This window comes from Bos taurus, chromosome 15 (assembly GCF_002263795.3).
Source record: "Bos taurus isolate L1 Dominette 01449 registration number 42190680 breed Hereford chromosome 15, ARS-UCD2.0, whole genome shotgun sequence".
Lineage (NCBI taxonomy): Eukaryota > Metazoa > Chordata > Mammalia > Artiodactyla > Bovidae > Bos > Bos taurus.
In genome coordinates this window covers 57,121,366-57,145,710 of record NC_037342.1, presented here as the reverse complement: position 1 = coordinate 57,145,710, position 24,345 = coordinate 57,121,366, and the positions used below count along the sequence as shown (strand labels likewise).

The 24,345-nt window shown below is 37.9% G+C and overlaps 1 protein-coding gene across 5 annotated transcripts in view; it reads right to left on the bottom strand.

Moving 5' to 3' along the window:
- ANO3 (anoctamin 3) overlaps positions 1–24,345 on the bottom strand; it is a 457,212-nt gene that overhangs the window by 208,279 nt on the left and 224,588 nt on the right. For all 5 annotated transcript variants that reach the window (XM_059874526.1, XM_059874525.1, XM_059874527.1 and 2 more), the window contains 2 exon segments: positions 8,947–9,141; positions 7,792–7,863 (listed from right to left, as the gene is read on the bottom strand). In XM_059874526.1, coding sequence (XP_059730509.1) covers positions 7,792–7,863; positions 8,947–9,141 — 267 coding nt within the window.

Genomic DNA, 24,345 nt, shown 5'->3' with positions numbered 1-24,345 from the left:
CATGAATCGTAGCACGCCAGGCCTCCCTGTCCATCACCAATTCCCGGAGTCCACCCAAACCCATGTACATCAAGTTGGTGATGCCATCCAACCATCTCATCCTCAGTTGTCCCCTTCTCCTCCTGCCCTCAATCTTTCCCAGCATCAGGGTCTTTTCAAATGAGTCAGCTCTTCACATCAGGTAGCCAAAGCACTGGAGTTTCAGCTTCAACATCAGTCCTTCCAATGAACACCCAGGACTGATCTCCTTCAGAATGGACTGGTTGGATCTCCTTGCAGTCCAAGGGACTCTCAAGAGTCTTCTCCAACACCACAATTCAAAAGCATCAATTCTTCAGTGCTCAGCCTTCTTTATAGTCCAACTCTCACATCTATACATGACCACTGGAAAAATCATAGCCTTGACTAGACGGACCTTTGTTGGCAAAGTAATGTCTCTGCTTTTCAATATGCTGTCTAGGTTGGTCATAACTTTCCTTCCAAGGAGTAAGTGTCTTTAAAATTCACAGCTGCAATCACCATCTGCAGTGATTTTGGAGCCCAGAAAAATAAAGTCAGCCACTGAAAGTGAAAGAGGAGAGTGAAAAAGTTGACTTAAAACTTGACATTCAGAAAACTAAGATCATGGCATCTGATCCCATTACTCTATGGAAAATAGATGGGGAAATAATGGAAACAGTGACAGACTTTTTGGTGGGGGGACTCCAAAAGCACTGTAGATGGTGACTGCAGCCATGAAATTAAGATGCTTGCTCCTTGGAAGAAAAGCTATGACCAACCTAGACAGCATATTAAAAAGCAGAAGCAGTACTTTGCCAACAAAGTTCTGTCCAGTCAAAGCTTTGGTTTTTCCAGTAGTCATGTATGGATGTGAGAGTTGGACTGTATAGAAAGCTGAGCTCCAAAGAATTGACGCTTTTGAACTTTGGTTTTGGAGAAGACTCTTGAGAGTCCCTTGGACTGCAAGGAGATCAAACCAGTCCATCCTAATAAAATTAGTCCTGAATATTCGTTGGAAGGACTGATACTGAAGCTGAAACTCCAATACTTTGGCCACCTGATGTAAAGAATTGACTCACTGGAAAATACCCTGATGCTGGGAAAGATTGAAGGCAGAAAGAGAAGGGGATGACAGAGGATGAGATGATTGGATGGCGTCACCGACTCAGTGGACATGAGTTTGAGTAAATTCCTGGAGTTGGTGATAAAGAAGGAGGCCTGGCATGCCGCAGCCCATGGGGTCACAAGGAGTCAAACACAACTGAGTGACTGAACTGAACTGAACTGAATAGCTTTTTTGAACAGGGAGAAATATGTCTTCAGTGAAACACTGACCACATCCACGTAACTCTGCCATAGCCTCAACATTTTTATGGGGCAGTTTAAAGTAGTTTACTCTAAAAAAATGAAAATCCATTAATTAGAAACATCAGTAGGGTTCCAAAAATTGTACTAGAGCCTATTAGTACTTGGAAACTCCAATGCATTAACCAACTCAACATTAGAAGCTAGTAATCTGCACTCTAGATGCAAAATTAGAGAATATAACTTCACTGAATTTAAAAGACAGCATGTATTATTAAATACTCATGATTCATGATGTTACAGTTTTTCCTTATTTGACATTGTTTTACTTGACCTCCTCTCAAACATGATAAAGACATACCAGCTACAGATATTCAGCCAACTTTGAAAGAGCATTTCACAGCCAAGTTTTATGTCTAGCTAGGCCCCTGGAATGCCTGGTGATACTACAGTCAGCTGGAGCTTCATTCCTGGCTTCATTATAGAGGTGAACATGTACCTCCGGTGTGATGTCTTAACCCCTTCAGAAGCTCTGATGTTTTTCTAAACTGAATGAATGATAGGCTGATGCTGGTACATGCAAAAATAATGGGTATGAGTTACAAATTCCTGGAGAGATATAAACACAAGTCAAATGTGTCAAATGACTGAGATACTTGAATGGTGAGAGGGGGAAAAAAAGAAGTCTGGGCATCTAATTACATTATGCAGTAGAGGAAGTGTTAATATTTGGATTGGCAAACTGTCAAAAATAAGATTCCTGGAATTGAATAGAAAGGTTTACATGACTGGAGTCATTGTTAGGCTCCTAGTAGTACCTTGGGAGAATTATTAATGAAGGGTTCTATGCAAACTGTAACACCTGCATGGATATTTTGAACAAGATTTTTGTTCTGTTTTTGTTTTCTTATCAGAAAACAACTAACACAAGTAACCTCTTTCAGGACTAATTACTTTTTATGGGAAAGACCTTTGCACTCTGAGCATATCTGTTCTGATGAAATGCTCTTCTCGATATTGTATGTGAAATGAACCTGCTGGTGGTTGTCTTCCTTTAATTAGGAAACTTAATAAGCCAACCTTGTGTCTAAGCCACACACACACAAAGAGGTATTATTTAAAAAAACATGACTAATTCACAGTCATTCAGAGTGCTATTATAAATAACACAGCTCATCCTTTAAACAAATTATGAAAAAGTGTCTCAGCGAAGTCTTCAGAGAGAGATCAATATACATGTTGTAGGCTAGACATGCTTAATTCTGGCTATATTTAATATTTATCTGGGGAACAGTTAAACGTATGGATCCTGATTTCTATCCTTAGATCAATTAAAACTGACTCTCTGGAGGTGGGTCCCGGAAGTTTTGAAAGCTCTAGGTGACTTGAGAATGCCTGATGCAGGCAATGCAGCCAGGCCACCAGTGTGTGCACTACTGAAAATTCATGGCTCGGGTTCCACGGATTACAAATAAATTCAGTCTGAGGTTATAAAATACTTGTTGGGGCAGACCCACGTGTTGGGGTATCACTCTTTGATAAAACTCTGACTTCATTTTATTTCTATTCAATTTATGAAGGAAAGGCCCTTGTTTTAAGGCATTGCTCGTAGGCAAGTCCAACGAGTATGAATCCAAATATAAATCTCATTCAAATGAAGCAAACTTGCATTGTAACTGCAAAAGGCAAAAGAGTATATTGAGTATAATTGTCTCTGTTATAAAAAAAATAAATAAAAATTATACTGTCTACTAATGGAGGATCAGGATAGAATCTTTCAGTACCACCGTTATTCCAAATGTTATCAACCAGTTCCAAATATCAGTTTTGAAAACTATGCATAGAATTGTGTGCTATTTTGACTGAAATATGAGCTTTTTTCTCAACTTATAAAAAGTTTTGATGTCAGTATTTTTCTTTACATATTCTTACTATATAATATTTGTATATATCTTCCTTAGAGAAAAAAGAAAATATGGACAGCAAGAAGATATATAACAACCCCAAATAACCACATGTGGAGATGATATTCATTATCAGCTGGCATAATGGTATATTTCTTTCTAGTTTTTTTCCAATATATTTTTAACTAAAATAAGAGGCATTCTGCATTTACATTTGAAGAAGGAAATGGCACCCGACTCCAGTACTCTTGCCTGGAAAATCCCATGGACGGAGGAGCCTGGTAGGCTGCAGTCCATGGGGTTGCGAAGAGTTGGACACAACTGAGCGACTTCACTTTCACTTTTCACTTTCATGCATTGGAGAAGGAAATGGCAGCCCACTCCAGTGTTCTTGCCTGGAAAATCCCAGGCACAGAGGAGCCTGGCGGGCTGCCGTCTATGGGATCGCACAGAGTCGGACACGACTGAAGTGACTTAGCAGCAGCAGTAGCATTTACATTAAGCTGTTTTCCCTTCTGAGCAACGTATTTCTAAACGTTCCATAATATAGTGTATTAATGAGCCTGTGATATTCTAACATGTATATATTTCACAATTTATCTACTCTCCCATTACTAAAATATTCAATTTGCTTCCATTTTTATGAATTTTTTTGTTTTATTGCTTAATTTTTTAAATAAATTTTTAAGTTTTGGGGGCTTTTTTACTGAAGTATAGTTGATTTAAAATGTTGTATTAATTTCTGCTTTACAGCGAAGGACTCAGTTATACACACACATTCTTTTTATATGCTTTCCCATTATGGTTTATCCCGAGGTCTTGAATATGGTTCCCTGTGCTATACAGTGGGACCTTGTTGCTCATCTATCCTGTATGTCATAGTTCACATCTACTAACCACAAACTCCCAGCCCGTTCCTACCCATTCGCCTCCCCTTTGGTAAACACAAGTCTGTTCTCTAGGTCTGTGAGTCTATTTCTGTTTCACAGATAGGTTCATCTGGGCCTTATGTTAGATTCCACAGATAAGTGATACCGTATGGTATATCTTCTCTTTCTGACTTGACTTCACTTAATATCATAATTCTAATAGCATCTATGTTATTAGATATCATCTGCAAATGACACTAATTTGTTCTTTTTTATGGCTGAGTTGTGTTTCATTGTATCTATGTACCATATCTTTTCTTTTTTTTTTTTAATTTAATTTTATTTTTAAACTTTACAATATTGTATTGGTTTTGCCAAATATCGAAATGAATCTGCCACAGGTATACATGTGTTCCCCATCCTGAACCCTCCTCCCTCCTTCCTCCCCATACCCTCCCTCTGGGTCGTCCCAGTGCACCAGCCCCAAGCATCCAGTATCGTGCATCGAACCTGGACTGGCGACTCGTTCCATATATGATATTATACGTATTTCAATGCCATTCTCCCAAATCATCCCACCCTCTCCCTCTCCCACAGAGTCCAAAAGACTCTTCTATACCATATCTTTTCTATCTGTTCATCTGTCAATGGACATTTAGGTTGTCTCCATGTCTTGGCTATTGTGAATAGTGCTGCTATGAACACAGAGAGGCATGTATCTTTTTGAATTATTGTTAATGGCTACCCACTCCAGTATTCTTGCCTGGAGAATTCCATGCACAGAGGAGCCTGGTGGGTTACAGTCCATGGGATCACAGAGTCAGACATGACTGAGAGACTAACACTTTCTCTTTGTCCTGATACATGCCCAGGAGTGGGATTGCTGCATCAGATGGTAATTCTACTTTTAGTTTTCTGAGAAACCTCCATACTGTTTTCCATAGTGACTGTACCAACTTACATTCCTGCCAACAGTGTAGGAGGCTTCCCTTTTTTCCATACCGTCTCCAATATTTGTAGAGTTTTGCATGATGGCCATTCTGACTGGTGTGAGGTAGTATAATTTGCTTCTGTTCTTAAATTTGATAATGACTATAAATAAAGGCTGTAAGAAAAAATGTTTTTAATTTCTAATATTATTTTTCTTGGGATAAATTTTTAGATGTAAAATTGGACACTGAGTCTCTACAGTAAGTATTCCACAGATTTCCCCCTCTGTCCTATATGGTAAAATATCTCATCAAAGAGTCATTTATCATTAACTTGTTGATAGTGTGAAGAAACAGAGTTCAAGGTGGCTGAATGAGTTTTCAGGCATGTTTGTTGCCCCTTCCTCTGGAGACTTCAGATAACTATTAAAAAGTAAAAATTTACCAGAGTGTTCTAGAAGGCAAAATTCTGATGGAAGTGTTAACTAATGGAGCAGCTTAGCCTAGAATATGTTCAGAGGTAAGAAGAGAGAGTGACTCTCCTTAGACAAATCCTGGAGATGTCTGGACTCAAAGATGGCAGATAAATAGAAGGAAAGAACGAAAATTGAGGGTGAAAACATGATGAGAACTGAAACAGGCAATAGAAAACAGAACAATAGAACAGGTAAACAGAAACCATTTCTCTACAGAAATTCACAGCATAAGAGAGTAATGTGGGCATTGGCACTTTAGAGTGCAGTCCTCAGTCTGACATGGGTGGATCATCTAAGTAACAGTTCCTTAACCACTCACTGTAGCATAGATGCTTTCTGTTTCTAAGACTTGTCCTTGTATCCAGCTTTGAGTCAGTCTTTCCTAAATGTAAACAGAGGACCAAAAAATCACTAGAAATTTGAGAAAATTCTACAGCTAAAAATGATCCCTGGGAAAGCAGACTAAAATTTACAACGCAAAGGAAAACTTAGGACAATAGCCAAGTGTTGTTAGAGAGATGCTGTATTTATGAACGGAGAAGGCAATGGCAAGCCACTCCAGTACTCTTGCCTAGAAAATCCCATGGATGGAGGACCCTGGTGGGCTGCAGTCCATGGGGTCGCTACAAGTCGGACGCGACTGAGCGACTTCACTTTCACTTTTCACTTGCATGCAATGGAGAAGGAAATGGCAACCCACTCCAGTGTTCTTGTCTGGAGAATCCCAGGGACAGCAGAGCCTGGTGGGCTGCTGTCTATGGGGTCGCACAGAGTTGGACACGACTGAAGAGACTTAGCAGCAGTAGCAGTATTTATGAAATATAATAGGATACTCTGAAAAAGTTATATTCTGAAAACAAAAAACTAAGTATACATATACTGTTGCATCCCCCGCCCTGCTCCCTCCCCAACAGAAGTGAAAAGAGATTTTGAGGAAAAAGTCCAGGAATCTTCCTGAACCGAGGCAGAAATCAAAACTATGAGATGAGAGAAAATGTCAGGCTTTTAACTACATTTCCCAAAAGAGAAAAAGAAGGAAAACCAAAGTGCATAAATTGTAGATAAAGTATCACAGAAGTGGAAAGGAGGCATAAGACAAATATATAAAGGACAAATGATCTCTAGAGTGGGATGAACTAAAACACATACACAAATATATAAATATAATGTTGTATAATTTTATAACACAACAAAAAAAGTAAATATAATAGAAATGTACACAGAGAAGAAAAATCAACTACAAAGGAATTTCTAACAGTAATAACAGATGTTAGATGACATTGAATTAATCACCGAATTTCATAGGAAATTATTTTTAATGCAGAATTTTATAAACAAAGAAATATCAATCAAATGTAAGAACCAACAGAAGTCATCGCAGATATAGAATAACTTAAAAAGATTGCATCTCACATCGATATTCACAGGTAGTTGTTTAAGGATATATTCTGAAAAAAAATGAGAATGAAAACTAAGAAAGAAGAATATGGGGGGAAATTAGAAAATGGAATTAATGCAGTAATTCAATGAGAGTCAATGGACACCACTTAAGAATTTCTTAAGGAAGAATGAGATAAAGGATATAAAAACAAGAAGCTGAAGTATAATGGAAGTATTTAGAAAAAGGAATATTTTTCTTTTCCTGAGAAAAAATTTAGATGATCTCGGAAAATAAAACTAACAAAAGTTTGTGACATTATATAAGCAACAAAATAAATGCAATATGACATGACTTTAAGTATGTGATAGAGGGTGGGAAAGGAGAGTTTATTTGACCTTGACTCTAAGAGGATTCAAGAGTAGCATAGAGGGCATAACTTGGAATTGTATAAAAAGAAGTGATACTGCATTTTTTTATTAAAAAATATACTATTTAAAGTTATAAATTTAATCTGAAGTGATTAAAAATTTTAAATGGCAATGTAACTGAAAAGAATGAAAGGCTATACAAATGGACTAATAAGCCCTCATCTAGCACAAGAGATCAACAGATAATACTGAAATTTGATAAATCTATACATAGTATAAAATTTTTTATTCATAGAGAAATGAAGGAAATTTCCAAAAGACTAACAGCAGAATTTTTTCTTTTTTCTGTTATAGGATTGTTGTTCATCTAAAACTTTCTGTGTTTGATTTACCAACTGTACATGACATACCTTAACAATACTTTAATCTTTTATTCTCATCCATCAAATGTTAAAGACTAAACATGAAATTTTTTCTTAAAAAATAATGTTTTAAATTTGAAGACAGTTTGCTTTTGGAATGGGAGAAAGGAGGAAGAAAATATCAAAAATCAACTCACCCAAGCAAAAATCACTGAGGTCGGTGAAAGAACATTTGAGCACAGAATCTTTTCTCTCTTCCTCAGTGTTAACTAGAACAACAGCAAAAAGACTTTGTAGTTTGGGGGACTAAACACATAACAATGATTAGAAAAATAACCGTGGTGACTAATATCCAAATGACTGCCAAACATGAAGAAATGTTTTTCAGTTAATGAGTTGAAATGAGAAAGACACCCATCTTACATTTTAGCACTTTGATTCTCTTGAACAATTAGCCACTTTTCTTACTGGCCATGGATGTAAGCTGACTATTTAAAATAGGCAGTACTTTCCCAATACTATTGAAAAGAGAAAATCAGAATTTTCAATTTATCTAGAGGAGGAAGCAAGCTTCAGGAATCATAAGGAAATGAGTTTTCATAACATAAAAGCTTTTAGAGATGGATGGGGAAAAAAAAAAAAACACCCATCCACTGAATGACAAAGGACCTGGTTGTATTTTGACTCCTAACTCTTTTGAAAAGGAGTTCTCTAAAGGTATAAGGAAGGAAGGAAATATGGAGAAGGAAATGGCAACCGACTCCAGTGTTCTTGCCTGGAGGATCCCAGGGACGGGGGAGCCTGGTGGGCTGCCGTCTATGGGGTCACACAGAGTCAGATACGACTGAAGTGACTTAGCAAAGGTATAACAGCATCTCAAACGGGCAGCTGTGTGTAGTTTTGGTTGCCAACACTTGTCCAATCACATCTTCATGCAACCAAATCTTTATTGCTTTACAGTAAGTATTATTTAAAGTTTTGGGGTCTTTTGTTTTAAGGAAACCAAGTTTATTATTGCTGGCATATTTAATTACTGGTAATAAATTCTCACTAGGAATGCTAATAAGCCAGTGATTTGGGTGGCTGGTCTTTCTCCTCCCAACAGAAAGTAGGTCCATATCTGCATGGTATTGGCTACTTTTAGGGACATAAAGGGATGAACATCATCTAGCCAAGGAATGGCCTTTTGTCTGACTGGCAGGGGCAACTGTTCTCCTTCCTATGCCAGTCTCCTTTCTGAAGACTCCATAAACACTAAGTGGAAGAAAGGAAGAGAGGGCAAGAGGGAGGGAGAGAGAGACAGAGGGTTGGAACACTACTCTTTATAAGTTAAGCAAGAAAGTAGAGCTCACCTTGCTCTGCTTTGTCAGCGGAGATTGAGGTTACAGAAGTGGGATCCTGAGATTCACTCTCAATTGACTGGAAGAGTGAGGTAGACTGGCTCAGGCTCTTTGAGTAAGCATAGCTCTGGGCCAGGCAAGGCAAGGATCTCCGAGATGGTTTTAATGAAGTTTCTTTTGCTATCTCACTCTTGCTTATATTCATACCTGCAAATTCAAAATGGCATGTTTTAACAATAAGAAATTATCAGAAGAAATCAACAAATAATTTTAATTCTCATGATGGCTATTTCAGGAAAATACTATTGAAAAGTACCACCTGGGGATTAGAACTAAGTAAATTCTGTTTCTATATTTTCAAGGGAAGTGTTTTGAGATTTTTATCAAACAATTATGAGAAATAAACAGCTCCTCTTCCAGTTTTGAGCCTTCACTATTTGTTAAAGGGCCTGCAAAAAAGAAACTGAGGTTTAAGTTCATTTGGGGAGTTATAAGGACAACAATTTGGATTGTCTTTGGATAAATCTGTTTCAGTTTTAAAGTAGTGAAATAAATAAAACCTAATGAACTGACATTCAAATTACTCTTATTAACTGGAACCCTTCTTTTTATACCTTATCCTCCTTTCAACACATGCATAACACACTAATGGGTGAGCAAGAGGCGGAAAGAGGTAGCACATGTAGTTAGCACAAAAATCGGTCAATAGGCAGGGGTCGAGGGACAATATTCCTGTGCTCCATGTAACAGTCCCTCCCTTCACAGAGGACTGATCTGCCAGAAGAAAGAATGCCCCTAGATAGGACTCTGGCTCCATAACTGGATGTCCCTGTAACTGTATGCTCCCAGCAATGAATGACCCCATGCCCCTGCACATCCCTGTCCCCATTATTCCTCACTTCCTCACATTAATCCCAGGGCATTCCTCAGCCCTGGAATACTGCTGTGAGTATTCTGGCATATGCCTTCTTTTGCACATACTGAGTATTTCTCTAAGAGGAAACACTTAGATGTACAGTTGCTGGTTTGAAGAACATGAATATTTACGATTTGAATAAATAATGCCAAACTGATCTCCCTGAAAGCTTTATCTTTTCACACTTCCACAAATAGTACAAGATGGAATCCATTTCCTTATGAAATTTCCTGGCCAACTCTAGACAGTATCCATTGTTTTAACTCTGAATAAAATAAAAAGCCAACAAATAGAAAACTAAAAAATTGTTTTATTCTTTGTGTAACAGATTGAACATGTTTTCATATATTTCATAGCCGATTATAACTCTTCAATGACTAAGCGATTTTATGGTTTTTCTAGTGTATTGTTAGGCTTTTTCTTGTTATTTTATATGTACTTGGTATATGTGTGTATACATATACAGATAGATGGATATATTGTTCAGTCACTAAGTTGTGTCTGACTCTTTGCGACCCCATGAAATGCAGCATGCCATCCTTCTCCGGCCTTCACTATCTCCCTGAGTTTGCTCAAACTCATGTCCATTGAGTCAGTGATGCCTTTCAACCATCTTATCCTCTGTTGCCCCCTTCGCCTCTTGCCCTCAATTTCCCCCAGCATCAGGGTCTTTTCCAATGAGTCAGCTCTTCACATTAGGTAGCCAAAATATTGGAGCTTCAGCCTCAGCATCAATCCTTCCAATGAATATTCAGGGTTGATTTCCTTTGGGATTGACTGGTTTGATCTTGCTGTCCAAGGGACTCTCAAGAGTCTTCTCCAGCATGACAGTAATTATCATATTTATTATAAGACAAACAAGTTAACTAAACTCCACCAACATTGTTCTGGTCAATACTTTTAAGCTATTTTATAATCAGCTCATGAATTAACTCCAGATTTCTAAGAACGTATCAAATGCATGAATTCAAATAAAGACAAGCAGAGGTACCAATGTGCACTGTCCTTTGAGAAAAATGAGAATCTTGGGGAAAAAATGACAATTTTTGAAAGTGGTTCTGCAGAAATAAGACATGATTGAATAGATGAAATGCAAATAAACCTAGCAGTATGGATTTTATCTTCCTGTTTTATTAAAAAATGTATTTAATTAGTTTCAAATAATTATCAGGGTGCAAATAAAATGTGAACTAGAAAGGGATGCAAGAAAAAATTATAAATTGATGCAGTCTTTGGCAACTAACACTTTCACTTTCTTTCACTTAGCTTTCTGGGACTCCATAATAGTAAGAAAGGAAAATACTCTTTTGAAGAGGGATTCCCTAAGGCCTACAAAACTCATATTGAAATCCTACTCAAATATCATACAATCTCCCTTAGTTAAGGACTGACTAGAGTTTTCTATACTACATCCAAGTAACTGCACAGGAAAAATCTGTCCTAGTAAGGGTTTATACTTGTGAATCTTTTGTAATATGGTCTAATATTTTATTTCATTTAGAAGACACTGATGTTTAATATTAAATGATCTGTTTTTGTTACAGGGCTCTGGCTGAAAACTATCTTTTACCATAGAAGAACATATAAGTAAATGAATAAATATTCTTTGGAGGGGGTTAGTACACAGATGGAAGATGGTAATAGTTGCTAGTAAAGATATTAGAAACAGAGAGAAATGCCTTGGTCCTCTGAGAATGGCCTTACTAGGGACTCTACAATGATACTAGTTACCTTAATCTACTGAACCCAGAATGCATGTTCAAAAACTGCTGAGCTAAAGATGACAATCACGCTGGTGCCTGAGTGCATGTGCATGCTAAGTCACTTCAGTCGTGTCCGACTCTTTGTAACCCAACGGACTGTAGCCTGCCAGGCGCCTCTGTCGATGGGGATTCTCCAGGCAAGAATACTGGAGTGGGTTGCCACTTCCTCCTCCAGGGAAATTGTCCAGAACCAGGGATCGAACCAGCATCTCTTAGGTCTCCTGCATTGGCAGCCAGGTTCTTTATCACTAGTGCCGACTGGGAAGGCCAGCACACATGTAGATATTGTTATTTTATAAACCAGTATAGGGTGAGACTAAGCTTTATGCTCATCAATGCTATCAGTATTTTCCATCATTTGATTCATCTCTGTATTCACCTAGTCACAGAAAAGACATTACTTGGGTTTTTGCTCTCTGCAGGCTCCATGTTGATATTAGATATACAGTGGTGAATACGGTTGACATATAATTTCTGCCCTCATGGGACTTTAACTCAAGCAGAGTGTCAGACATTGGTCAAACAATATGTATACGCATATATAAATTGTCTGAAACGCTATGAAAATACAGGCATAGTTATATAATGAAGAATTATAAAAAGGTCTTTTTTATGAAGTGATCAGGGACATTTTCTCTGAAGAACTGACAATGTTAGGCAAAAAAAAAAAAACATGAAAAGGAACCTAACATATAGAAAGGTGTCTATGTATGTTTGTGTTGTTGTTTATATGTGTGTGTCTGTGGGGAGTGCTTTTAGGTAAAGATAATAACGTGTAAAAGCCGTGGGGAGAAAGATTGCAACATATTTATAGAACTGAAGAAAACAACAGCATCAACTGCGGTACAGTAAGTGAAAGAGGCACAAATGGGCTACAGCTGCAGCCAGGTAGGGGGTACAAATTCCCTATGGTTCTTTGGGGAGTTTTGCATACGCTTATGTTCCCATTATTTTTCACAGATTTATCTGCCTTATGTCCTTTTTTTTTGAATAACTGCATTTGCCAAAATTTATAAAATAGTTTTAAACATACTTCAAATGGGAAATGAAAATGTGAGAAGCAATGAAATTTACCTACTCTAGGTCATAAATCAAGCAATTGGCAGAAAACTGAATGTGAAAGTGATAGTCATTGGATTCCAGAACCCATGATCTATACAGAATGCTCCCCACACGGCTCTTCACAAACCCCAGTCCTAGATGAGTGGTTACCATGGTTTCACTTAGTAAAAATATCACACAAATTTTCAGCAGAGGGCTCTGAATGTAGAAACCACAGAGCCAGAGCAAACTTCAGAACCTGTAATTCTATATCCACAATCTTAGCCAACTCTGAAATATGCTGATGAAAAACGAATGTGTGCTGTTTGGTACACAGTAACTGGGATGTCTACCCATCATCTGACAAGTTGCTGTTCTTGTGCTGATCTATAAAATAATTGTTTAGTCATGAAGTCGTGTCTGGTCTTTTGTGACCCTATGGCCTGTAGCCCACCAGGCTTCTCTGTCCACGGGATTTCCCAGGCAAGAATACTGGAGTGGGTTGCCATTTCTTTTTCCAGGGAATGTTCCTGACCCAGGCATCAAACCCACATCTCCTGCACTTCAGGTAGATTCTTTACCACTGGGCCCCCTGGGAAGCCCTAAAATAACGGATAGGAATAATACACAATCTGCTATGAGTAGACACTGTGACTGGCACAAAATAAGTATCAGCTATTATTTGTAAACCTAATTGTTATTTTTCCATTTCCATCATTAAGTTAACAACGTGTGTAACTGAGTTATATAACATAAATATTATTATGCTTAAACCTAATTTTTATTCATTCAGTTTTCTAATGTTTAATAATTCCAACAATTATTGAGTTCTTTTTCTGGACCAGGACTTAACTCAGCGTTTGGTAAAAATGCTGCTCACCATCAAGAGATGTTCATATACATAAAAGTAGTTCTTTATATTAAAAACATATAAAAATATGGATAAGTCATCATATAACCACCAAAGAGGAACTCCTAATCCAAGAGGTAGTAACAGTGAAGTCCTGACTGTGTAGGTAATCTGAGCTGATTCTTTCTGAACCATTCCTTCTCCTACAATTTTATTTATAATTCTTGGATTTAGTAAGTTTTCTACAAAGGATTATGCATATAAGGTAAGAAATTCTGTGTAAGACCTTCCATAAACACATAACTGTGGAAAACATTTGTTAAAAACAACATAAAAAGAAAATTGAGACAACAATGTTGATGATACACATATCCTTCCTAAAGCTCTGCATTTTTCTTCCCCATTGACCTTAAAGCAGAACTTTCTCATTTCCTAAACAATTGTGTGTTTCCAAAACTATCATACAGGTTGGCTTTGCTAGAAACCAATAAAATTTAAGCTGAAAGTGTGATAACCTAATGTTCTAAAAAGTACAGTTTCTTTTCAAATTTCCACATCAAACACCATCACATTCTGCTTGGCATAACCAGCAATATCTGTTATTTCCTTGGCATGATTAACACTAACTACTCCCACAGCACATTCAGGCCTATTTTCTTCTATTCTGAAGTTCCACTTCTTTTCTTGTATGATGTTAGCTGGTACCCTTGAATATTTGACAGTTACCTATTTAAAGCTGATAACTAGAAAAGAGACCACAGTAACATGTCAGTTTTGTTAAACATATGCTGCTCATAAGTTCAAGGTTATACCTGTAGAAGCATAGAAATATGTCATTTCCTATATTTATAACAGCTTTTTCTAAAGCAACAATTAGTACTACTTCCAACTGTTCTAAGAGGGCTTAATAAATGCTCACATATTTAAAAGGATCTCATGAAAAGACTATTTCACTTGGGTATACACAAAGGCCCAATTACAAATAAGGTATTTTCTAGAAATACATTCACATAAGACATCTGACATCAAAGGAGGTAAAGTTCTGATTGAGATACTACTTAACTCAATGAGCTTCCAGATGATAAAAAGTTTTAATTGGAAAAACAGGTCCTTTCTTGATATATGCTAAGAATAAAGGTTAAAAACCAAAAAAAAAAAAAAAACTTCAAAGAGAAAATTGAAGAGTAAAAAAATCTTTGTTGTTTTCGGTGCAAAATACACATTTTTCAAAAGACCCACCACTCTTATAAAATTTCAAAAAAACTAACTCATCCTAAATGACTTACGTGAAAATATATATATATTTAATATATATAAAATAATGCACAAATATTTATAAATATATAAAATATATGCATATTTTATAGATCAAACTTTGACATTTCTGCCAAGTAAATTGTTAGAAGAATTTTGGGATATTGGTAGCAAAAGAACACAATATTGTTATCTAATGAATTTCATCAGAGAAGGCAATGGCACCCCACTCCAGTACTCTTGCCTGGAAAATCCCATGGACGGAGGAGCCTGGTAGGCTGCAGTGCCTCAGGTCGCTGTGAGTCGGATACGACTGAGCGACTTCACTTTCACTTTTCACTTTCATGCATTGGAGAATGAAATGGCCACCCACTCCAGTGTTCTTGCCTGGAGAATCCCAGGGACGGGGGAGCCTGGTGGGCTGCTGTCTTTGGCGTCGCACAGAGTCGGACACGACTGAAGCGACTTAGCAGCAGCAGCAGCAATGAATTTCATAATATGTCTATAAGAGGAAAATTTTTTTTATTTACTCTTTCCAAACATCTCACCCTCTCCTCCCCTCTTACCATGTCTATAAGTCTATTCTCTGTCTGTTTCTCCATTGCTGCCCTGTAAATCAATTCTTCAGAGCCATTTTTCTAAATTCTGTATATGTGCGTTAGAATACGATATTTATCTTTCTCTTTCTGACTCACTTCACTCTGTATAATAGGTTCTAGGTTCATTTAAAGGCTCATTTTTCTAGAGAAAATTCTTAAAAATAAATTTAAAAATAAATATATTTGTCTCTTTTTATAGTCTCAAGAAGAATTACGCTATTTAGTAAGATTTTATACCTTTATCAGAAGTACTTTCGAACTGATGGCCTGAGGAGAGGTGATGTCTTAGATGCTATTTAATTTTATAAACTCCAAACACATTTTGCTGTATTAGTGGATACAATCAAAGCATATTTACCTAAATAATAAGCTTTATGGAAAAATAAAAGCAAAAATGAGCACATAATTTTCTTATTTGTTTGCCTTGTGAAATCATAATAGTTTTCTCTCCCTCAAAAGAACATGTGGCTTGAGTGTGTCCTTTTCAGCAGGTTATTTCTATGTGATAAAAGCTCTATTTATTGAGTGCCTACAAAATGCTAGGTGCACCCTGAGCATTATCAATACTTCTCACAGCAATCCTGTTAAGGCTTGTCATCCCCACTTTACATGTGAGAATCCTGAGACACAAAAGACAGTAACTTGTCTCAGGTCCCACAGGCAGGAAGTGTTGGAGCCTGAAACAAACCTGGTCAACCTGATTTCAAGGTCTCTGTTCTTTGGAATATAACAAGCAACTTCTCTGTTTACTTAAAAATTCATTTTACAATAATTTGCTCTTCACTCACTTTTCAGTTTTCCTTTCAATTGAATAAGAATAGTCCATTCTAAAGGAGATCAGCCCTGGGATTTCTTTGGAAGGACTGATGTCTAGCTGAAACTCCAGTACTTTGGCCACCTCATGCGAAGAGCTGACTCATTGGAAAAGACTCTGGTGCTGGGAGGGATTGGGGGCAGGAGGAAAAGGGGACAACAGAGGATGAGATGGCTGGATGGCATCACTCACTTGATGGACGTGAGTCTGGGTAAACTCTGGGAGTTGGTGATGGACAGGGAGGCCTGGCGTGCTGCGATTTATGGGGTTGCAAAGAGTCGGACACGACTGAGCGACTGAACTGAACTGAACTGAACTGAACAAGAAAAAGTATGTCTACTCATACTGTCCTAGTAGAGTAGAGACAGTTGTTGTTTAGCCACTAAGTCTTGTCCAATTCTTTTATGACCCTAAGGACTGTAGCCCACCAGGCTCCTCTGTCCATGGGATTTCCGAGGCAAGAATACTGGAATGGGTTGCCATGTCCTTTTCCAGGATATCTTCCCAACCCAGGGATCAAACCTGCATCTCCTGCACTGACAGGGGATTCTTTACCACTGAACCACTAGGGAAACCAGAGATGGTTAACTCAGAGTAACTGATGAGATTATTAAAAGTGAAGTGACAGTCGCTCAGTCATGTCTGACTCTTTGTGACCCCATGAACTATATAGTCCATGGAATTTTCCAGGCCAGAATACTGGAGTGGGTAGCCTTTCCCTTCTCCAGGGTATCTTCCCAACCGAGGGATTGAACCCGAGTCTCCAGCATTGCAAGCAGATTCTTTACCAGCTCAGCCACAAGGGAAGCCTACTTTAAGGCTGTGGGCAGGATTAAGATAAAAAGATAACAGTCAGGGAAGCTCGCTACAACTAACAGTACCCGGAAACCTTTATCACTCTTGGGCCTACAGAGCAAGGAGAGGAAGTAGATAAACGAACCTGGAGACAGTTAAAGGTGGGGAAGAGGAAATCTGTCAGATTCCGTGTGCCTAGACATAGGAACGTAGCCACTGCCAACCACAGACAGGCATGAAGGGAGCCAAGGAAATAATATACCCCAGCCTCTCTTTTGTCAGCTTCTAATCTGCTGCTGAAGCCTCCCACTGGTCAAATCTAAACAGTAGTTAGGGAGCATGAGAACCAGCGGTTGCTGTCAGTCATAGATATCTGCTTGCTGGGACACGGTGCAGGGTAGAAAAAGGTACAGGATGAATGTGGGGGGATCTACAGACACAACCCACTACACATGTACAGATGTGTAACTTCAGAGGAGCACCGAGCATAAGCCTTTGGGAGGAGAAAACAACATACGCCTTTTTAACACTAGAGAATAAAGTTTTAAGTTTTTTTTTTTTTTTTTTTTAAATAAGGGTAAGTACATTACTAAAATTACGTCTGGCATGAATACTCGAGTGAGTTGCCATTTCCTTCTGCAGGCAACCTTCCCGACAGAGGGATCGAATCTGCATCTTCTGCCTTAGCAGGTAGGTTCTCTACCACTGAGCTACCAGGAAAGCCCTTATCTTTCTGTACTGCTCTGATTTCCAAGTCAAACAGTCCACCAAAAATAGGTTCTTTTCCTTGCTATTCATTTCATTTCAGTCGCTCAGTCGTGTCCGACTCTTTGCGATCCCATGAATCGCAGCATGCCAGGCCTCCCTGTCCATCACCAACTCCCGGAGTTCACTCAGACTCACATCCATCGAGTCAGTGATGCCATCCAGCCATCTCATCCTCTGGCGTCTCCTTCTCCTCCTGCCCCCAATTCCTCCCAGCATCAGAGTCTTTTCCAATGAGTCAACTCTTCACATGAGGTGGCCAAGTACTGGAGTTTCAGCCTCAGCATCATTCCTTCCAAAGAAATCCCAGGGCTGATCTCCTTCAGAATGGACTGGTTGGATCTCCTTGCAGTCCGAGGGACTCTCAAGAGTCTTCTCCAACACCACAGTTCAAAAGCATCAATTCTTCAGCGCTCAGCCTTCTTCACAGTGCAACTCTCACATCCATACATGACCACAGGAAAAACCATAGCCTTGACTAGACGGACCTTTGTTGGCAAAGTAATGTATCTGCTTTTGAATATGCTATCTAGGTAGGTCATAACTTTCCTTCAGAACTTATCATGTTTGCATGCATTTATTTATTAGGATATCATTTAAAATATAGTCTCTTTAAAGGGCCACGTTCGTCTTGTTCACAATCATAGCTGTACTGCATGGCACTAGGTTTGCACAAATGATATGCAAATGAATACTTACAAATGAAAGATCAAGATAAAGTTCTATTAGGTATTTTACTAATTAATATATTCATTTGATAAGTATTTATTGTTATAGATGTTACATATTTTTCCAGACAATGGGACATCAGTTCAGTTCAGTCGCTCAGTTGTGTCCGACTATTTGAGACCCCATGAACTGCAGCACGCCAGGCCTCCCTGTCCATCACCAACTCCCGGAGTTTACTCAGACTCATGTCCATTGAGTTGGTGATGCCATCCAACCATCTTATCCTCTGTTGTCCCCTTCTCCTCTTGCCCTCAATCTTTCCCAGCATCAGGGGCTTTTCAAATGAGTCAGCTCTTCGCATCAGGTGGCCAAAATATTGGAGTTTCAGCTTCAACATCAGTCCTTCCAAGGAACACCCCAGGACTGATTTCCTTTAAGACGGACTGGTTGGATCTCCTTGCAGTCTAAGGGACCCTCAAGAGTCTTCTCCAACACCTGAGTTCAAAAGCATCAATTCTTCGGCGCTCAGCTTGCTTTATAGTCCAATTCTCACAACCATACATGACTACTGGAAAAACCATAGCCTTGACTAGATGGACTTTTGTAGACAAAGTAATGACTCTGCTTTTTAATATACTAAGTTGATCATAACTTTCCTTCCAAGGAGTAAGCATCTTTTAATTTCTTGGCTGCAATCACCATCTGCAGTGATTTTGGAGCCCCAAAAAATAAAGTCAGCCACTATTTCCACTGTTTCTTCATCTATTTGCCATGAAGTGATGGGACTGGATGCCATGGGGATATGGCAGTGAATAAATAAGTAAAGTATCCTCCACGCATACTGACTGAAATCATGAGGGAGGGGAATACGTACACCTATGGCAGATTGATGTTGATGTATGGCAGAAACCAACACAATATTGTAAAGCAATTTTCCCCCAATTAAAAATAAATAAATAAATAAATCTCAAGGGGACTTCAAAAGGGATTTACTCTTAGTTCATGATACAGTGTTCTGAAACTTGAAGGTTCAGGCAACCTATCAACTTAGTGTTGCTGTTGTTGCTATTTTTAAGTACAAATGAGATTTTTCTTTAAATATTCATTTGGTAATGCCACAAATAAGACCTGAATATTTATCATTACACAACCAGTGACCCACACAGTGATTTGCAAATCCCCTCTCCCTCAAATACCATTAATGTCCTTGCTTCCTTTTTAAGACTTAAATTGATCTTGGCAGAAATGAAACCTAAGAGTCATAGAGATGCCTGCTATTTATGAAAGGTGCTATTTGCAAAGTGCTTTCTTTAGAATACACTGGGAAAAAAAACAGAAATTAGTAAAAGATAAATCTGTAACAGCTCTTCCTATAATTTCCCACTGTAGTTAAGTTCATAATCTCACAGTCAACGTCTCCTTATTCCTTCAATAACCTGGTCATTCAGCCACATTTTCTTCATGTTATTTCTTTTGTCCTGAAAACTTCTATCTTTCAGAGTGAGGCTCAGATGCCATCACCATTGGAAAAGCTTTAGTAATGCCTTTATGCGGTATTTGCTACCATGTTCCCTAAGCATCTGTAGCACTCCCAAGGCACTTCTAGTATAGGTGCGTATTTTTCTGTGACACCATGAGCTACCTCAAGGTAGAAAGCAAGTCTCATTCAGTTTTGAGATCTTAGCATTTTGCACACATTTGGTTTCTAGAGAAAGAAAAAGTAAGAGTGGGTGGATAGAGGGATGGTTTTGCTCATGCACAAGAATGAGCATATATGAATTACTGGCAAAATATGAATTATTGATCTTCGATAAACTTTTCAATCTCTCTGCTTCTGTTTACTCAACTTCAAAATTAGAAAGTGTGTGTGGGTGTTAGTTGCTCAGTCGTGTCCAACTCTTTGCAAATCCACATAATGTAGCCCACCAGGCTCCTCTGTCCATGGAAATTCTCCAGGCAAGAATACTAGAGTGGGTTACCACTTTCTTCTCCAGGGGATCTTCCCAACCCAGGGATCGATCCCGGGTCGCCTGCATGGCAGGAAGAATCTTTACCATCTGAGCCACCAATGGTAATTAATTTACAGACGAGTGTGAATATTAAATGATTAAAGTGTGAGAATAATGCCTGGTACTTACTTTATCCTATATGTATTTGCTATTATTATAAATGAGTAAATGATGCCGTGTATATATAAGATGTAATAAGATATAAAATCAGAACCATAAATATGTAGTAGGCAGAATTTTTTTAAAAAAGACACTTCTGGAGTTTTTATACCAATAAAATAATAAGTAGCTCATTTTCCAAAAAAATTAATATTTCATGCAGCATAGAGACACAGAGCACTAAAAAGGAACTAATCTTCTGCTTTAGCTTTTGGTAATTAGGGTCAAGGACTGCATCTGGGTGAAAGAAATTGCAGTATACTTGAGGGAACTCCTGCCTAAATCCTTGAAGGAAAGAGATCACTATGTTCAAAAGGCAACAGCTGTTTGAACAAGGATTCATGAATTAATGCCAAGAAAGAAACTGAAAGTTAGTAGATTCCCTACACACTCTCAAAGATTAAAATCCAATAGCAGAAGCAAACCTTCTACCAACATATTAAGAAATTAGGGAATTTCATGCAAACTAACAAGGGTTCTAATGAAGATCCCCAGATGGGTCCAGAGCTTCCTCCTGAACTGCCTAATTACAATGTCTAACAAGGCTCATAAATGTTGTTTTTTTTCCATTTTCTATCTAATCCTTTTGTGTTTGAAAATCTTGGAAGCACTATCAGGAGATAATCTGGGACAGGACATGTATCCAAAACCTTGAACGGTTGCAGATATCCTTTTGAAATAACCTCCAGGTAACCTTTGAAACCTTGAATTTTATTGTTCAATTAATGTACCACAAGTGTGTTTCATGCAGGTGAAGGCAGTGGACTTCTTAGGGAAAAGACTGGTAATGATCTTGGTGGAACCACCAGGTAGGAATCATTGCAGGAACTGGAACAGTTGACAGGTCATCTCACCGTGTGTGCCCAAAATCCATGCCCCTGCACACATCTATAACCATCTGTGACCCAAAACACCTGTTCGAACTCTTCACTGGAATGGGAAAAGGTATTTTCAGGATTTTGTCTTCTGAGCTGTCTCTTGACTGATTAGCTAAAAACAAGGAGATTTCAGTATCATTCATTCATCATCAAGTTCATATTCTAATGGACATGCAGCCCAGAGCTATCTGGTTTAACAAAAATGTTTATTCTTTTTTTTTTTTTTTTCAGTACTACCATGATGACTGATAGACTTCAAATGCCTAATCAAACTCACTGGATTCTCAATGCTGTGAGAAAGGGATGAAAATGAAACCTTTAAATACCTTGGAGTTATTATTATGAAAACCACAGGGGTGCTCCTTGCATTATACTTAATGTCATTGTGTGTGTGCATATGTGTCTGTGCATATGTATGTAGAAGGGTAAAATGAAATTCCTGATCAACCCTTACCTGTCCCATGGAAGGTAACACCAAATGAAACTAAATCTTGGGTTTGGATAAGGGTAAAACACTTAAACACTTAGAGTACCTCTGACAAGCTGCAAAGTTATACTATTTATATGGCTGCCAAGACCAGCACAGGCTGTTTTACTCCAAAGAGCTCAAAAAAGTCATTTGGCCAAAGTATTTGGACATTCAAGGACACTTGGGTTACACTCTATCCTGAAGTAGGGGGGTTCTGAAGACTCCCACTGTATCACACAGGTCTATGACAACATTTTGAAAATCTAAAAATCTAACCTCTTCCAACCACACATTGTTACTGGTAAAGCCAAAAACTACAAGAAATTTGTTGATGTGTAGAATATGAACCCAAACACAGGCATGATTAGTCTAACTAGTACTGCACTGGGACACAAGCTGTTCTATATTTTTATCCTACCATGAACATTTGTAGCCACAGATCTTCCCACTTCTTGCCACCTGCTGCTGTTGTTATTACTTATGGTTCTGTTCATACTGTGCCAAAGGCTGGCAATTTATACATCTGCTTTTGAATATAGTTTGATATTTTGTCATTGAAAGCTTATTTCAAAAGCTTAAATAAGAATGGGAAAAATAAGTTTACTAATGCTAGGAAAACAAAACAAAAAGTAGTATTTATTTCAATATTTTTTCAACCAGTTCAGGATGAGAAATTTTAGCTATTCCTATGGTATTTAAAAATAAAGTTTATTTTTAAAAACAAGTGACAAATAATAAGGATTTCACATATTATTGTTATTATTAATATTGCTGTTTAATTATGTTTATATTACTACTAATAATTACCACCTGTTATTTATCAACTACTCTTCTAAGGGATATTTATTTTATAGAAGGTCAGAATTTGAGTTTTAGTTTAGTTTAATAGCTTTTTAGCTTTGATTTTTGAAATTATGTTTTTAAAATCATAGTTTACCTGCATGAAGAAGGTTATATTATTTTTTCAAAGATTTGAGTTCAATAAAACCTAAGATTATTTTTGCCAAGCACTGTTATTCTCATTATAAAAACCATATGTGTTTTGAGAGATAACACATATGCTTGGATTTTTCCCCTTTTTTAATTTTCATAGAAGAAAATTAACTTTTTCGTTGTACAGTTATTTGATTTTGACACAAACATATATTCTTATAACCACTCCAAAAGCACAGTTGGAAAAATTACAACACCTCAAAAAATTTCCAAGCCCTCCCATTTGTGTTCAGGCTCTTCCTTCACCATTAATTCCTGACAATTAGTGACTTGTTTTTTTTACCTACTTTTTTGCCTTTTCCAGAGTGCCACATAAACAGAACTGTACATTGTACACTGTATAAATTTTAAGATTAGGTTTTTTCATTTGGCAAAATGCATTTGAGAACCATCTGTGTTTTTGTTAAGTATCAATAACATATTCATTTGAATTCATTTCTATTACCAAGTCATAACTCCATCGTATGGAGGTAACACATTTCTTTTGGCCATGTTACATAACATGTAGGATCTTAGTTCCCTGAACAAGTATCAAATCCACACTCCCTGTATTGGAAGCCTGGACTCTTAACCACTGGACCACCAGGGGATTCCTTAATGTAACAGAATTAGATTATCCACTCACTCATTTAAGTACATTTGGGTTGTGTCTAATTTTTGTGCTTATGAATAATGCTACTATAAACATTCACATAGATGCTTTAAATTCTCATAAATGCATGGGAGTAGGTTTGCTGAGGAGAAGGCAATGGCAACCAACTCCAGTACTCTTGCCTGGAAAATCCCATGGACAGAGGAGCCTGGTAGGCTGCAGTCCATGGGGTCGCGAAGAGTCGGACACGACTGAGTGACTTCACTTTTACTTTTCACTTTCATGCATTGGAGAAGGAAATGGCAGCCCACTCCAGTGTTCTTGCCTGGAGAATCCCAGGGACGGGGGAGCCTGGTGGGCTGCCATCTATGGGGTCGCACAGAGTCAAACATGACTGAAATGACTTAGCAGCAGCAGCAGCAGGCTTGCTGAGTCATATGGTAAGTGCACATTTAACTTTTAGAGGAACTGTCAACTTTTTTCAAAAGTGGCTGTTCTACCACCAGTGTATGAGTTTCTGACGTACCATACACTTATCAACAGGATTGTTGCTGCTGCTGTTATATCTTCTAACAATAATGAGAGGCTACATTTCCTTAATGACTAGAGAGACTGAGCTTCCTTACATGTTTCTAGAGTTTCTAGAACTTCCAATCAAACACTGAGAAGCAGAAGTAAAAGGGGAAAATCTTGCCTAGTTCCTGATCTTAGGGGAAAAGTTATCTTAGGGGGAAATTTCATGATTAAGTATGGTGTTAGACGTGAATTTTTATAAATGAATTTATCACATGGGGACACTTCTTTCTAATCCTAGGTCACTGATATTTTTATCATGATAGATATTG